This window comes from Callospermophilus lateralis, chromosome 14, assembly GCF_048772815.1.
Source record: "Callospermophilus lateralis isolate mCalLat2 chromosome 14, mCalLat2.hap1, whole genome shotgun sequence".
In the NCBI taxonomy this organism is placed as follows: Eukaryota; Metazoa; Chordata; class Mammalia; order Rodentia; family Sciuridae; genus Callospermophilus; species Callospermophilus lateralis.
Genome location: NC_135318.1, coordinates 24,778,812 through 24,795,239, shown reverse-complemented (window position 1 = coordinate 24,795,239; position 16,428 = coordinate 24,778,812). Strand labels below are relative to the sequence as shown.

At 33.6% G+C, this 16,428-nt stretch overlaps 1 protein-coding gene across 8 annotated transcripts in view; it reads right to left on the bottom strand.

Annotated features, from left to right (window-relative positions):
* Birc6 (baculoviral IAP repeat containing 6) overlaps positions 1 to 16,428 on the bottom strand; it is a 212,639-nt gene that overhangs the window by 38,738 nt on the left and 157,473 nt on the right. For all 8 annotated transcript variants that reach the window (XR_013088669.1, XM_076833780.1, XM_076833781.1 and 5 more), the window contains 4 exons: positions 15,410 to 15,710; positions 14,011 to 14,228; positions 11,717 to 11,881; positions 10,464 to 10,632 (listed from right to left, as the gene is read on the bottom strand). Coding sequence is in view for 7 of the 8 variants with exons in the window: in XM_076833780.1 (XP_076689895.1) it covers positions 10,464 to 10,632; positions 11,717 to 11,881; positions 14,011 to 14,228; positions 15,410 to 15,710 (853 nt within the window). In the remaining variant the exon portion in view is untranslated. The remainder of the gene's footprint in view (positions 1 to 10,463; positions 10,633 to 11,716; positions 11,882 to 14,010; positions 14,229 to 15,409; positions 15,711 to 16,428) is intronic.

Genomic DNA, 16,428 nt, shown 5'->3' with positions numbered 1-16,428 from the left:
TTCTTTTATTTATTTCTGAAGTTCATATTTCATTTTAAAATTATTTCCATTTGATCTGAAGAATTTTCTTAAGCATTTCTCTTAAAGGTTTGTGATACATATTCTTAGTTTGGTTTCTTTGGAGAATGTATTTCACATTCCTTCCTAAAGAATATATTTCTGGTCATAGAATTCTGGGTTGACAATTCTTTCAGGCAGTTTAGATGTCATTTCAGCGTCCTTTGGCCTCTATGATTTCTTTTTCTTTTTTTTTTTTGATATTAATTTTTTAGTTTTAAGTGGACACCATATCTTTATTTTACATTTATGTGGTGCTGAGGATCAAACTCAGTGCCTCAAGCATGCTAGGCGAGTACTCTACCACTGAGCCACAACCCCAACCCATGGCCTCTATGATTTCTTATGAGAAGTCTGTAATCACCTGAATAGTAGTTGTTCTCTTATAATAGTATTATTTTCTATGGATCCTCTCAAAATTAATTGGGTATCTTTGGTTTCATTATGATGTTTCCAGGTACAGTTTTCTCTGTGTTGACTTGTTTGGTATTTAACAAAGCTTCCTGAATCTCAGATTTTACATCTTTCAGCAATTTCATGTTTTCAAATATTTCTTGAAGCATTTTTTCCACATTAATCTATTTCTTCACTGCTTCTAGGACTTCAGTGACAGGAGTACGGGACCTTTGATGTTATTCATTGGTCTGGGACTCTTCAGTTTTTTCTTTTTTCACATCATTTAATCAAGATGAATGTCTGTACTGTGCTACAAAGTCCATTAGTGAATTTGAAATTTCAAATACTTTACAGTTGTAAAATTTCCATTTAGTTCTTTTCATGTTTCTCTCTCTCTCTCTCTCTCTCTCAACCCATCTTTCCAGTCATTTCTTTTTCTAATTTTCTAAGTGGCTAGTAAACTATGTAACAGCTACTCTTAGGACTTCATCAAATAATTTCAATGTCTGGGTTATTTTGTGGTTGAAACCTTTTGAATGTCTGTTGCCTTGCATGTTGGTCATTTTCCCAACTCTTTACATAATAATTTTGAATTATATCTTGAGACTTTTCATATTGGGTTGTAAAATTCTCAATGAACATCTAGATCTTGATTTCTAATTACTATTCTATTAAAGGAGTCAGGATTATTTAAATAAATTACTGAGTCCAGGGATTAGGCAGGGAAAGTACAAGACCAGCATAGATCATCTTGTAGCACCAGAAAGAAAGAAAAGTCCTCTAAAAATCAAAATAGAGCATGTCAAGAAAGCCACAGAGACCAACTTCAAAAAGAGAAAAAAAAAAAAAAAAATGCCACTGGCCAAAGCCAAAACTACTTGGGCAACAAAACAATAACAATAAAGTAATAAGCTCAGGTTGGGAAATAGGGCAGGTAGTGGGGAATAACTACTAAAAAATTTAAGACTTCTTCGTGGATGACTGAAAGAATTTTGAAAATTAAGATTATAATGATGGTTACAGAGCTCCACAATTAATACTAAGACCCAATGAACTGTACATATTAACTATGTGAATTCTATAATGTGTTAATTATATTCTGAAAGGCTGTTGGAAACAATCATGACCCCCATATGAAAAAATATAAGTTCAAGGGAATACAAATAACTGACTGCATAAATACAGTGAAGAGACAAATCTTCCTTTCAAAAGAATTCCAAATTCGAAATGGATGTTCCAAAATCTAAATAAACACCCCCCCTCCAGTAGAAGGGTACTTCATTCCCTTCCCACTGAGTGTGGGGGAATGAGTGACATGCACATAAAGAATAGAGTTTGGAAAGGAAAGAGTTTTCTAAATTTCAAATTGGAAAGACCTGGTAGATAGCATCTTAACCACGTGATTGAGATTGACATCACCATCGATGATATGTGACATCATATGCACCCTGATGTGATATGACAAGAATGAAACTTATCTCTGTAGTATTTTCTCCCCCAAATCCATAACCTCAGTTACTCAGATTCTGTAAATTCACTCTCCAACTCTCTCCATGAGAATTTTCTCATAGTTTCTGTATCTGAGAGGTCTCTTTCCCAGTTTCTCTGGGAAACACAGGTATCTCTCAAAATAATGCTTATATCCTTTTCAACTCCGAAATGATATCTCCATACTTTGAAAGAGGCACTATAAAGGTAAGGATTTTGTGACACTTTAAGGATTTGTTAACATAACCCATTAGGTTAAGAGTAAATAATATAATGTGCCCTAAGAGCTAACATATTGTTTTCTGAAAAGAAAGGAACATACCATTTTTCAAAAGGGGACTGAGATGAAGTAAAAACATTCTGCCTTGTAAAAGTCAAATATGTATAACAATGAAACAGGATCTCCATCTAGTGGCCAGAGGAGTAACTTACTAAATGATATAAATGTTAACTATAATAGAATTAGAAGTTCCATTCCAAGTTTTCTAAGGAATCTCCATACTGTTTTCCAGATTGCTGATGGGACTGAAAATTGGTGCAACCAATGTAAGAGTGTGCCTTTTTCCCACATCCTCACTGACATTTATTGTTGTCTGTTTTCTTGATAACTGCCATTGTGACTGACATGAGATGAAATCTAATCTTAGAGTAGTTCTGATTTCCATTCCTCATATTGCTAGAGATGCTGAACATTTTTTCATATATTTTTGACTGAATGTAGATCTTCTTCTGAGAAATGTCTGCTCAGCTCCTTAGCCCATTTATTGATTGTTTTGTTTGTGTGTGTGTTAAGTTTTTTTGAGTTCTTTATATATCCTGGAGATTAGTGCTCTATCTGATGTGCATGTGGCAAAAATTTTCTTCCAAAATGTGTGCTCTTTGTTTACCTCATTGATTGTTTCTTTTGCTGAGACAAAGCTTTTTAGTTTGAGTCCATCCCATTTATTAATTCTTGATTTTATTTCTTACAGTTTAGGAGTATTGTTAAGGAAATCAGGGCCTAATCTGACGTGATGAAAAATTGGGCCTACTTTTTCTTCTATTAGGCACAAGTTAAAATCAGCATACTATAACGCAGCCACATCAATGTTCACAGCAGCTTCAATTCACAATAGCTAAACTGTGGAAGCAAACTAGATGCCCCTCAATAGATGAATGGATTTGAAACTGTGGTATATATACACTCAATGGAATATTACTCAGCATTAAAAAAGAATAAAATTATGACATTTGCAGGAAAATATCATGCTAATATCATGCTAAGCAAAGTAAGCCAATCCCCAAAAACCAGTGGCCAAACGTTTCCTCTGATAATCGGATACTGATCCATAATGGGGAGGGGGAGACATGGAAAAAATGGAGGAACTGTGATTGGGGAAAGGGGAGGGAGAGTGGGAAGGGTGCATGGGGGCAGAAAGGGTGCATGGGGGCAGGAAAGATGGTGGAATAAGATAGACATCATTACCCTAGGTACATGTATGACTGCATATATGGTGTGATGCTATATTGAGTACAACCACTGAAATGAAAAGTTGTGCTGCAATTGTATACAATGAATCAAAATGCATTCTGTAGTCATATATACCAATTAAAATAAATTAATTTTAAAAAATAGGACTAGAGAAAAAAGGATCATGACCTACAAAAGCAGTTTTCAGAATTACATGGTTATAAGTGGAAAGCTAAATGTTGATAAAAAAATTAAAACAAACACATCGTTTACATGAAGATTTTATTATCAACCTAAAAAATCTCTCATGAAATAACTGCCCTTTCTCTCTATGGCATTTTCATCATTCTTTTTCTGGGGGGAGGAGGAGGGGCGGGAGAACGCTGGGACAGAACCCAAGGCCTCATGCATGCTAAGCAATCACTACCACTAAGCCAAATTCCCAGCACTCCCCCTTCTTCTTCTTGTTGTTTGATGTATTTTTAAAAATTTATTAAGTATTATAATTTGATACATATATTACAATATAATGCTTAAAACAGGATAATTAGCATTTCTATTTCCTCAGATTTTATAATTTCTATGTGTCAAAATCCTTCAAACGTCTCAAAAACTCTGAAATGTATAGTTGTCATATTGGGCTATATAACAAAGACTACTTCCCACTATCCAACTGTTTGGGGGCCCTTTACCTACCATCCTTTCACAATCCCTATACCCCCTCTCCCTCTTCCTCGCTAATGACTATACTCTATTTCTACACTGTCAACCTTTTTCACTTTTTCAAATGAGTGAGAACATGTGCTATTTGTCCTTCCCTTCTTTCCTCCCTTTGTTTTTTCTTTTGATGTAGGGGATTGATCCAGGGGAGCTTTACCACTGAGATATAGCCCCAATCCTTTTTATTATTTATTTTCAGACAGGGTTTTGTTAAATTGCTCTGTTTCTTGTTAAGTTGTGAAGGCTGGTCTCAGTGTCTTGGGAGGCTGAGGCAAGAGGATCACAAATTCAAAGCAACCTCAGCAACTTAGCAAGGCCCTAAGCTACTCAGCAAGAACTGTTTCTACTTAAAATGCAAAAAAGGGCTAGGGAATGTGGCTTAGCAGTTAATTGCTCTTGGGTTCAATCCTTGGGGGGAAAAAAAAGAAAGAAAGGAAGGAAGGAAGAGAAAGAGAGACAGACAGAAAGGAAGGAAAGAAGGGGAAGGGAAAGGAGAAGGGGAAAGGGAAGGGGAAGGGGAAAGGGAAGGGAAGGAAGAAAGAAAAATTGAGGAGGCTGGCCTTAAACTTGCAATCCTCTTGCCTCAGCCTCTTGAATTGCTGGGATTATAAGCATGTTTTCCACACTTACTTGACATATCCTCTAGTTTCATCCATGTTGCTGCAAATGATAGGATTTCATCTTTTTATGGCTGAATAGTATTCTAGAGTGTAAATATATAACTTTTCAAAAGTCCATTTATCTGTCAATGGACATCTTGGTTGATTCCTTCCCTGTATCTTGACTATTATGAATAGTGCTGCAGTAAGCACAGGTGTACAGATAGCTGATACAAGTTCATTTCTTTTGGATATGGATATGCACATGTGCACAGGCACACGTACACACATACATACAAGCAAAGCAGAGGGATTGCTGGGTCATGTGGTAATTCTATTTTCATGTTGCTGAAGAACCTCTAATTAATTGTTGTACTAATTAGACAAATGGTATTGTATGAAACTAAGAAGCTGCTACACAGCAAGGTAAACAATCAAAAGAAAACCTACAGAGAATATTTATGTTGACTATCTGACTAGGGGTTAATATCTAGAATACAATAGAAACTTAATAGTAAGAAAAACAACTAAATAATCCAATTTTAAAATGGGGAGAGATCTGAATAGATATTTCTTTAAAAAAGATATAAAACTGACCAACAAATACGTAAAAAAATACTGAACACCATTAATCATCAGGGAGATACAAAGCAAAACCACAAAAATATCATCCCATTTACAATGACTATTATCAAAAGACAAAAAGTAAAAAAAAAAAATGATGACAAGAGTGTGGAGAAGGGGAGCTCTTATATATTGTTGGTGGGAATTTACCATTCCTTTTAAAAATGATACTGGAGATAAAACATCCTAATATAATTTTTTAATATACTTACTTGTTTCACTGCATACCTAGACCTAGAAACTATGATTTCAAATCTATTGTTTTATTTATATTTTTTTCTTCACTGTTTTTCAGACCACCTGTCTTACTTATTTATAGAATTAGGCTCTTGGAAGAAAATTCCAAATTATTATATTTTTTAAATTACTAGATTGTTACACATAGTTGGCCAACACAGAATTATGTTATAATTTCATGTTAATCCAAAGTGAAACCTCAAGAAAGAACACTAACATATTTCTTTATTTTGGTTATTTTTTTCATGAAAAAAACTAATAGGCCAGTGTCAAATTTATTGTTCTATCTTAAATAGCTGAAACTGGGACTGGGGTTCTGGCTCAGCGGTAGAGTGCTCACCTAGCAAGTGCAAGGCGCTGAGTTTGATTCTCAACACCACATAAAAATAAAGGTATTGTGTCTAACTAAAACTAAGAAAAAAACAAAACAAAACAAAATACCATGCTGCAAAAACATTTGTTACATATGAGTAATTTTGCCTAAATATAAAAACTCATACTACCATTGTACCAAATACTTTAAAAAAAGGTCTCCATTCATTTAAATATAACAGGCCCCTAAATTTCCTCTTCACCCATTTTCACACTTATACAAAGAAGATAATTTATGAAAAGGTTATAGCAGCCAGGTGTGGTGGTGGTGTACACCTATAATCCCAGCCACTTGGGAGGCTGAGGCAGGAGAAAAGAGAATCACAGTTACACTGGAGATGTAGCTCGGTGATACAGATGCCCCTGGGTTCAATCCCCAGTCCCCACTCCCCAAAATAAAAAAATTATAGTAGAAAAACTACTAATAAATCATTATTAAATAGTTCTGCTGCAGTGAATTCATAAAAGATGAAATGTTCAGAATTTATCCTAACAATACTAAACCAGCTTAACGAACTGGACACACAAATGCTCAAATTTAAAATTTTACAAATAAAAGTAACTGTCTAAAAATAACAAATTGGTTAAATAATGGCATAGTCATTATTATACTACAAGTAAAAGAATTGTTAAGAGAATTATTTAATGACTAAATCACTAAATATAATCAGTTACCTACCTCTGAAGAATAGGATCAGTGTCTCAGTTACAGAATTGTTAGAAGTCATTTTTGAAAAAAGGGTGTCCTTCTCCCCAAGGAACTTGTACACTCCCTCTATTCTGGTAATAATTTTGCAACTGACAATATTCTCTTTCCAACTTTGATGCAAAGATGTTCAGCGCTACAAGTGAAGATCAACTTTATGTGCAATTATTGTTGATCCTTTTGGCCAGCATAATATTATTATTTAAAATATTTAGGCCAATTTAAAAACTTCTGTCAAAATAAAATAGACTTAGGTAACCTGCTACATTGTGAGCTTGCACAATTGAAACCTTGGGAAGATTTTATTAAAATGAGGAATAAACTCTGGTACTTACATAAATTTTTAACAGTAATTAAGGAGTTAAAAATATCTGCCAAATAGCTACTTAGCACCAGGAGAAAAGGGCAAAAGGGGTTGGGGTAGAGGCAAAAAAACACATTAGGTAATTAAAGGTTACCAGAAGACCAGTGTTTGATAGGAAAAGTAGGGCACTGACACCACAGGCCTCTGTATTTTCTTGTCTTGTTCATCAATCACTTAAAAACATGTAACAGAATGGAAATATGTAGTTATTTTCCTGTAGCTCTTGAAAGAACCTATCACCTTGATTTCTGTTTCTGAATATGCTAGCAACTGTAAGCAAATATTTTCATCCCTTAAATACAATGTCAAGCGAAATTATCAGTATTGTTTCCACACTTAAAATCACCCTGTGGTGGGCTGGGGTTGTAGCTCAGTGGTAGAGTGATTGCCTGGGTTCGATCCTCAGCACCACATAAAGATAAATAAATAAAAATAAAGGATTTGTGTTCATCTACAACTAAAAACAAATTTTTAAAAAAAAATATCAACCTGTGGCTGGACTGGGGGATACAGGCTCAGTTGGTAGAGTGCTTGCTTCACATGCACAAGGCTCTGGGTATAATCCCCAGCACCAAATGGAAAAAAAAAAAAAATTAACCTGTGGGCTGGGGTATGGCTCAGTGGTAGAGCGCTTGCCTAGCACGTGTGAGGCACAGGGTTCAAGGCACCGCACCACATATAAATAAATAAAGATCCATCAACAACTAAAAAAAACTCTGTTGGGCAGGGGATGTAGTTCAGCTATTACTGTGGAAAGCCCTGGGTTCAACAAAACAAAAACAAAAACCGACTTAGAGGATATTCTATAAATGGTCTGCATCCTGTAAAAAATATTGACACCTAAAAAGATAAAGGCTGTGAACTATTCCAGATTTTTAAAAAAGAATAAAGAGTCAAGACAACTAAACAAAGCAAAAGATTCTGAGTTGAATACTGTAACCTATGCCCCAACCATCAAACGTTGCCAAAAATAAATTAAATTGGAAATACAACAAAATTTAAAAATGAACTTTAGACTAATGTTCTAAAATAGGCATTTTACTAAGTTTAGGAAAACCATGGCAAGATAACTTGTTCAGATTTTTAAAATCCACTGAAAAAGTTAATTATTAATATTTTACCTAAATTTGATAATCATATAATTAACTTCTATTTACTTATACATATATAATATTAGGCCAGATATTCCTGACATATCTTGCTTCTCATAAACTAAAGGTGAGAAAATATTCCAAACTTAAGAATAATTCTCTAATTACTGAAAACATGATTTAAGAGGCATGACATCTAATTTATTTACCACAACTTAGTTAATAATTTTATATTATTTATCTTGAAGTATTATTCTAATTTTGGGGATATCAGGGATTGAACCTAGGGGTGCTCTACCACTAAGCCACATCTATCCCTTTTAGAGACAGGGTCTAAATTGCTTAGGATCTCGTTAAGTTTCTGAGGCTGGCTTTGAACTTGCCAGCCTTCTGCCTCAGTCTCCAAAGACACTGAGATTACAAACTTCCACTACCATTGCCTGGCTTAATAAAGGTATGATTTCAAAATATATTTTTGGTATAACATTCAAGTTCAAAGGTACTAATTAAAGTTATATCATTACTTAGACAAAACACACATTTAAGCACATCTAAATACAGTATGAAGAAACTCTTTTCAAGAAAATACTAAAACTTGGAAAAGTTTTATCTATCTGATCTGTCAAATAAGATTACAAAATATCACACCTTACTTATTACCACACAATTTCTTTTTTGTTTGTTTTAAGACAGGGTAGGGCTAATTTGCCCAGATTGGCCTGGAACTCAGGATTCTCCTCTCATAGACAGGATTACAGATGTATACCACCATAATTAGCATTAACATATATGTTTCATCAGAAAGCTCACTTATATAAACAGTGATTATTTTAAATATTATATAAATAATGTTTTGATCCTAAAACATAAAGATAAAAACTCAGTATTATACAAAGAGTGAATTTTAAAACAAAGAAATTTAAATTGTTTTGGTAGGCAATGTATTTCTTGAAAGTAAAGGGATTAATAAAATAAAATTTTAATGATATAGAAAAAGAGAAAAAGACAAACCTTTTCTCACCCTATCCAATTGTTCTATGCAATCCAGTATTAAATTTTATAAAATATCAAGTATTTTACTTAATTACAAAACATTCTACATTTGCAATTAAAAAAAAAAAAAAAGACCAAGCTGATGTGCAAAACAAGTCAATCTAAAAACTAAAAATAAATCTAAATATTTAATTACCTCCATACCTTCATGAAGAAATTTAAGGTAGACTGGAATTCTTTTGAAGCACAATAATTTCTATAATAATGGTAGGGAATATAAGCAGTAATTCCTTTTCATAACAAATCAATATCTTTTCTTTCCATCTGATTGTGAAACTTAGCTGCCACCAACTACTAGATTACTCTGAGATTCACTCCCACTGTTTTCCCTATGTATTCTTAACAAACTAACAAAATGCATACATGTTTACTTTCATGAGTAATAATCTAAACTAAAAGAGATAAGGATAAAACAGTTAAAATAAAAAACAAACTTAAGGGTTCTGGTTAAAAGTAAACAAGAACTGCTTGTTTTTCTTGTCAATATTGTGTTCTGAGTCTCATAACTTTCTGTACTTATTTTTAAAAGAACACAATCCTTGGACAATAATTCCACAACCAAGGAAATAATAAACTAACTCCAATCAATAATAAGTTGCATATTGACAAAGTAAGTACCTATGATATTTTCATTGAATTTAAAAAAATTAATCCCTTTATTATTAAGTACTTGTGCACCTGAATGACTTATCCGCCTTTCTTCAAACCTTACTATTGTCTAGCAGGGTATAGTGGTACACATCTGTAATCCTAATAACTCAGGAGGTCCATACAGGAGGATCATAGGTTTGAGGCCAGCCTTAGCAAAATCGCAAGACTCTGTCTCAAAATAAAAAGGTCTGGGTAGGTAGCTCAGTGGTAAAGAACCCCTGGGTTGAATTCCCAGTATGGGGTGGGGGTGGAGGTGGTTTACTGTGCATCATTTCATAGTTGGATGAAAAAATCCTATAAAATGCACAGAGGTTCCACCATATTTAGCACATTTCAATCAGAATACTGTCATGAATTTGCTAGCCTTTGTTTTATGATTTTTGGTTATTAAAAGAAAGAAATGTGTGCACTTAGGTAAAGACAAAGGAATCATAAAAATTTTTATTCCAAGTACCAGAAAAGGTGATGGCATAATATTAAATTAAGGGCACCAAAATCAATTATTTTCAGAAAAATAAATAAGAAATAAATCTTCTGACTGTGCCAACTAAACCTTCTTAGTTAAGCTGATAATGATAAATAAGTGGACAAAAATATTCATCCACAAAGATATTTCAAATGAACAATTTCAAAGTTTTGTAATTATTTGATTTACCTGAATCATTTCGTAGGTAAGATGACATGGCTGGGATGAGGCAGGACTGACTGAGAAGCTCTAGAAGTACGGATGGCAGGGCATTACTGTTCTGTCCTCTGCTCTCATGAGATGACTGAGCTTCTCCATTTACTGTACCACTAACAGGATTTATGTAACTTGCAAGAACCTGAAAATTTAAATTATTGAAAGTAAACTGGACTTTAGCTCCACATACTTTAAAGGTATATATGTTAACAGATTCAATCGGAATATTCAAAAGTATATATTTTCTATTCATTCAATGTCTTACACTATGTTTTTGAAAAGAAGATATGTTCTGTTTAAATTTTCAAAAGGAAAGGATTTATATTGCCTGAGAGTGTTACTGACAAAACATGGTGCACCACATATGACTACACTTAGAGAAGAAATCCATTTAAGGGCACAAACTTAAAAACAGTAGCAACTCTTGTTATTTATGATATTTTATTGATTAGGTTCAGTTTACAGTTTCAGAGTACTGAGATCTTAAGAATTCTACATTACAATAAGTGTATCATTCGAGAATTGCAGAAAGCAACACTTAAAAAGACTTTATTAATTTCAATTAGTTGATAAAGGAACTAAAGCTAATCGTTTCTTTAAGTCTCTCTACTCACTTCTGTGGTATCAAGGCTTTTTTATGCTAGTTCAACTTGCCCGACTCTAGAAACATCACAGACGATTTGAAAACAAAAGTATAATGGTGCTGGGGATGTAGATCACTGGTAGAGCAAACACAAGGCCCAGAGTTCAGTGCCCAGTAACAACAAAAAGAAAATAAACAGGGCTGAGGTTGTGGCTCAGTGGTAGAACACTTGCCTAGCATGTGTATGGCACTAGGTTCGATTCTCAGCACCATATATAAATTAATAAATAAGTTCATCAACAGCTAAAACAAACAAACAAATAAACAGATAATTTTTAATAGAGGAGTCCAGATACAACATGTTAAAAATGAGATGACTAGAATAAAGTAGATATGTACATTTTCTAATTATAGAAGAATTTCATTCTTGTTAACTTCCTTTCAGTGAAGAAATTAAGAATTATAAGCAGGGAAGTGTAATCTTTGTCCAAAGGCATCTAAAATGTACTAGGAGAAGGGAGTACAAATGGGCATAAAAGTAGCTGAAGATGAGTTGGATATGTCATCAATATTTAAAAATCAGTACAAATACAGAAAATAATGGTAACTATTATCACTAAGGATATGGCCTCTACAAATTTACCTGCAGAAGACAGGTGACATGTTCCTCTTCCAGCCTCTGTTTAGTTAAGGCTTGCTCCACATCCCACCCAGAAGCTGTAGAACCTGTTCCAAAGCCAGTTCCTTTGGCCCAATATAACTGCTGTTCTTCTGTTGATGTGGGGTTATGAGAGCTTGACACCTGTGGCTTAAGGCAATAAAAAATAAAAATTTATTACTATTGGACTTTATTTATCTTCAGAAATATTTCTTACTGACAATGTAAAATAGTTTAACAGTTATGGAAAATTTGTTGAATGATCATTTAAACATTGAATTATTATGACCCAGCAATTCTATTTCTATGTAGATACCCCAAAGAAAAGAAAACTAGTCTTAAATAACGGATGAACAGACAAGCAAACACAATGGAATATTGTTTAGCGATAGAAAGTAATGATGTACTAATGCATGCTACGTGGACAAAGCTCAAAAACTAAGTGGAAGAAGACAGAAAAAACAGAGAAAGAAAAAAGAGATATGCCAGACCCTTTTAGGATGAATCCAGTAAAAAGACTAACACAGAGATGTTTTTAATCATTATAAGAGAGACTACTATTTACAGAAGTTTTAATTCTTAATTTTAACTCAGCATTAAAAGAGAATAAAATCATGGCATTTGCAGGTAAATGGATGGCATTGGAGAAGATAATGCTAAGTGAAGTTAGCCAATCCCATTGAACCTGGGGCATATTTCTAATACACTCTAAACATTTAGATTTATGGACCCCTTAAAATTATTTTGCCTACAGAGCCCAGCAGAGCTTAAAAGATTTTTTTCTTTCCACACAGATATCAAACTCATCTACTACCATGTATTGATAAGACTATACTAATTCATTATGTTGTAGTTACATGTCATGTATTAGATAATCTTTTACATATGGGCTTTCGTCTCTACTTTTTCCTGGGCTTCTATCTATCCTTGTAATAGCACCACAGTTTCATAGTAAACTTTGATCTACGGTAATATGTGTTGCCTAGACATGCTGTTGTTCTTTGAAACTGCATTAAGTATCCTTGACCCATTGTATTTCTACATAAGTTTTACAATCAATTTGTAGACTTCTTCCAAAAGGAAATCTGGAATTGCAACAAACATAGATTAATTTGGAAAAGAATATTATTGTCCTGCTGTAGTTTCTGGAGATAAACATAGACAAAGACATTAAATACTTTCAAGTGGTTTTTTAAAAAAATTTCATGTATTTTATGAAGTGATTTTATGCAAGTTTTCAGATATATTCATAGGAATCATCTATTTCTTTTTTTTAAAACCATTTTTTTAAGAGAGAGAGAGAGAATTTTTAATATTTATTTTTTAGTTTTCGGTGGACACAACATCTTTGTTCGTATGTGGTGCTGAGGATCGAACCTGGGCCGCCCGCATGCCAGGCGAGCGCACTACCTCTTGAGGCACATCTCCAGCCCCAAGAATCATCTATTTCTGATGCCACTCTTAAAAATTTCTTTACAAAGTTCTTCTTGCCTATTACTGTTAAATAATAATTAATTATTTCCATATATTTATTTTTTTCAGTATTGGGGACTGAACTCAGGGGTGCTCTACCACTGAGTTGCCTAGGGCCTTAGATTTGTGTTGTTCCTGTCTCAACCTCCTAAGTTGTAGGGATTAAAGCATGCACCACTGCAATTGATGAAATAATTGATTTTTATATACTGACTCTATATATTGCATCCACACTAAACTCAGTTAAGCCATTGATTATTTTTAGGTTTTCCTAAAAAATACAATCAAATCATCTAGAAATAATGAGGTCTGAATCCTATTTTTTTGTCGTTCTTGTCTGACTCCATTGAACAGAACTTACCATGCAATAGTATGATTCTCTAAATTTCATTAAAGGAAAGGAAAATGGATCATAGCATAAATTCAAAATATCGTGACAAATGGGAAAGTTATTAAGCTCTTAAAATTTTTCTGTTTTTCAAGTAGGTGGGTTAATTTGCAATTTTCCAAAGAAGCCTAATATAAAACCCAATTACAGTTTCACTTTTAAATAACCCTTGTTTTAAGTGTACAAAGGGACACTTAAGTCTTTGAAATACTACTGCAGAAAAGGCTTTAGTTTTTCATATTATAAAGAATTCAAATTATGGGGCTGAAATTGTGGCTTAGTGGTAGAGCACTTGCCTGGCATGTGTGAGGCCCGGGGATCAATCATCAGCACCGCATACAAATAAATAAATAGAATAAAAGATCCACTTACAACTAAAAAATATTTTTTTAAAAAAAGGAATTCAAATTAAACTTACCTCTGTTTGATTGAGATTAGAGCTTGGAACTCGTGGGGCATGATGGCTCAGAGCAGAGAGACAGACAAGAATGAGATGCAGTGCACCAATTTCCAATGCCATCCGCCTAAGCAGCACACCATCATCAGTTGTCAAAGGAGTCGTGCTAAACAAGCTACGAAGGACATGGAAAGGAAGGGTTGGAAGCACATTGGCTGATGGAGATTGCAGAATATGACCTAGATTAAAAAGAGAAGAGGATTCAAACTCAAAAATATTTAAAAACACAATATGAAGTTACATACAGGGTCAAAAATTAATGACAATGCAATGTAAAATTATATCACTTAATTTATTATAAAGCCATAGATAGAACAGTTATATTTTCAAATTTAATCACAAATAGTGTCAGGAAAAAAGCTCTGTAAGACACAGTATACATAAATTCCAAAAAGGTTGAAATATATGCATATAATAATTAGTAGCTACAGATGATATCAAAATTATTATGAACTAGAATTCAAACTAAACTCTCTAATAGAGAAGAATTTAAAGTGTCTTACAATAGTAAAAATATAACTACTTGCCTTAAGAGTAGTTTCCACTACAAACAGTGAGTGACTGAAATTACTTTATTTTTTGCAATATAGTTTTCTACTATGTTTTAGAATGAAGTGTTACATGCAAAGAAAGCAATGTTACATGAATGGTGAATGAGATTATTATAGAAAAGGATATAATTATGCTTTCAAAAATATTCCTTCCTTCTGAAATAACTCTTCCCAATGAAATCTCATCTATCCTTTAAGCCTCCCGCAAAAATCCCTATGGAGCTCCATTTACACATTGCTGGGTAGTAAAGAAATAACCTCACACTTGTGAGGTTCCATCATATCACATTTAAGTGTGTTCAGGCCTTAAATAACTTGTTACATCTGCATGTACTTGGTCACTGTTATGACTAGAAGACACTTGCTACATAAGGGAAGATCTACTTAAACACTACATGTTTAAATCACTCCAAAGGTTTCTAGCAAGTTTGTAAGATCTTAGGAAATACGTTTTGAACAAAAACAGAAATTAAAGTTATTTTTTAAATTTTTTTAAATTTATTTTTTATCTGTAGTTGGACACAATATGTTTATTTTATTTATTTATATGTGGTGCTGAGGATGGAACCCAGGGCCTCACACGTGCTAAGTGAGTACTCCACCGCTAAGCTACAACCACAGCCCGAAATCAAAGTTCTTTACAATTTATTACATCTTATCTTCAAACTGAGCTACCATCATCAACAAATTATCTAATAGTTGAACAATGAAAAAAATAAATGATGAACAAAAAGCAATGATCTGAGTAACTCTATTCAATCTACTTATGTATGTGTTGATAAATTTAATTAATAACACTAAACACTTACTTCCTTCTCCATCATCTGTCACTCCCAATACCAATCGAAGAAGGCACTGGGCATGTTTTCTTTCTTTCAATAGCACTTCAGCATAGCCCGGAAGACGAAGAAATAATCCAAAAGCAGCCAATGAATGGGCAGGTATGGGAGACATGGTCTGTACTGCTGACTTGATAGGTGGGGGCTCAGCTGCAATGGTTTCTGGAGCTTCATAAACTAATTCCCCTGATTGTTCAATGGTCACCCATTCAAACTGGTCACTATCCTTTGGCTTTTCCTGAGTGGTAGATGTTACCACTGGAGCACTCACCTTAAAAACAAAACAAAACAAAACTGTGTTTGGTTATTTGTATCTTTCAACATTAGGTTCAAATAAAAGACTTAAAATGATCTTTTTAAAATACAAGAGTATAAAGAATAAAAAAGGGACAAGCATCCAGATACCAGAAAGTACATGAAATCCTGAGCGTGGCAGTAGTAGCATCTCTATATTTTAGAGTTATATTTTCTGCCTGTAATTAGTTAAGTATCTTTAGATAGTCTTTAAGATTATATAAATATCTTGTTTCTCACTTAACTGATTTTTTTAGTAGTAGCATTTTTATAATTCTTTCCTGAAACCCTAGCTACCACCAAAACTATAAAGGTTGACATCTTAATACTACCATTCTTTCCGTATTTATTTAGTTGTCATTGAACTACAAGGAAAAATATTCATTTCTTCCCCTGTGCATGTATTCATGTTTATCATCATGGATTCTAATTTTACTCTATAGTTACATTCTGTTATTATCATTAGTTATTTTGATGTCTAAGTGGAATCAGATTAGTCACTAGAAATCCTTAAACCAGGTTTCTGCCTCCTTTGAACACATTCCTATCCTTCAAGCATTTCTTTATTTTCTACTACAAAAGAAACTTCAGTCTCATCAGTTTTAGAGTCCTGAATTCTTTTTTCCCTGTGGTACCGGATTGAACCCAGGCCCTTGCAAATGCTAGGCAAATGTGTCTACCACTGATCTACATCC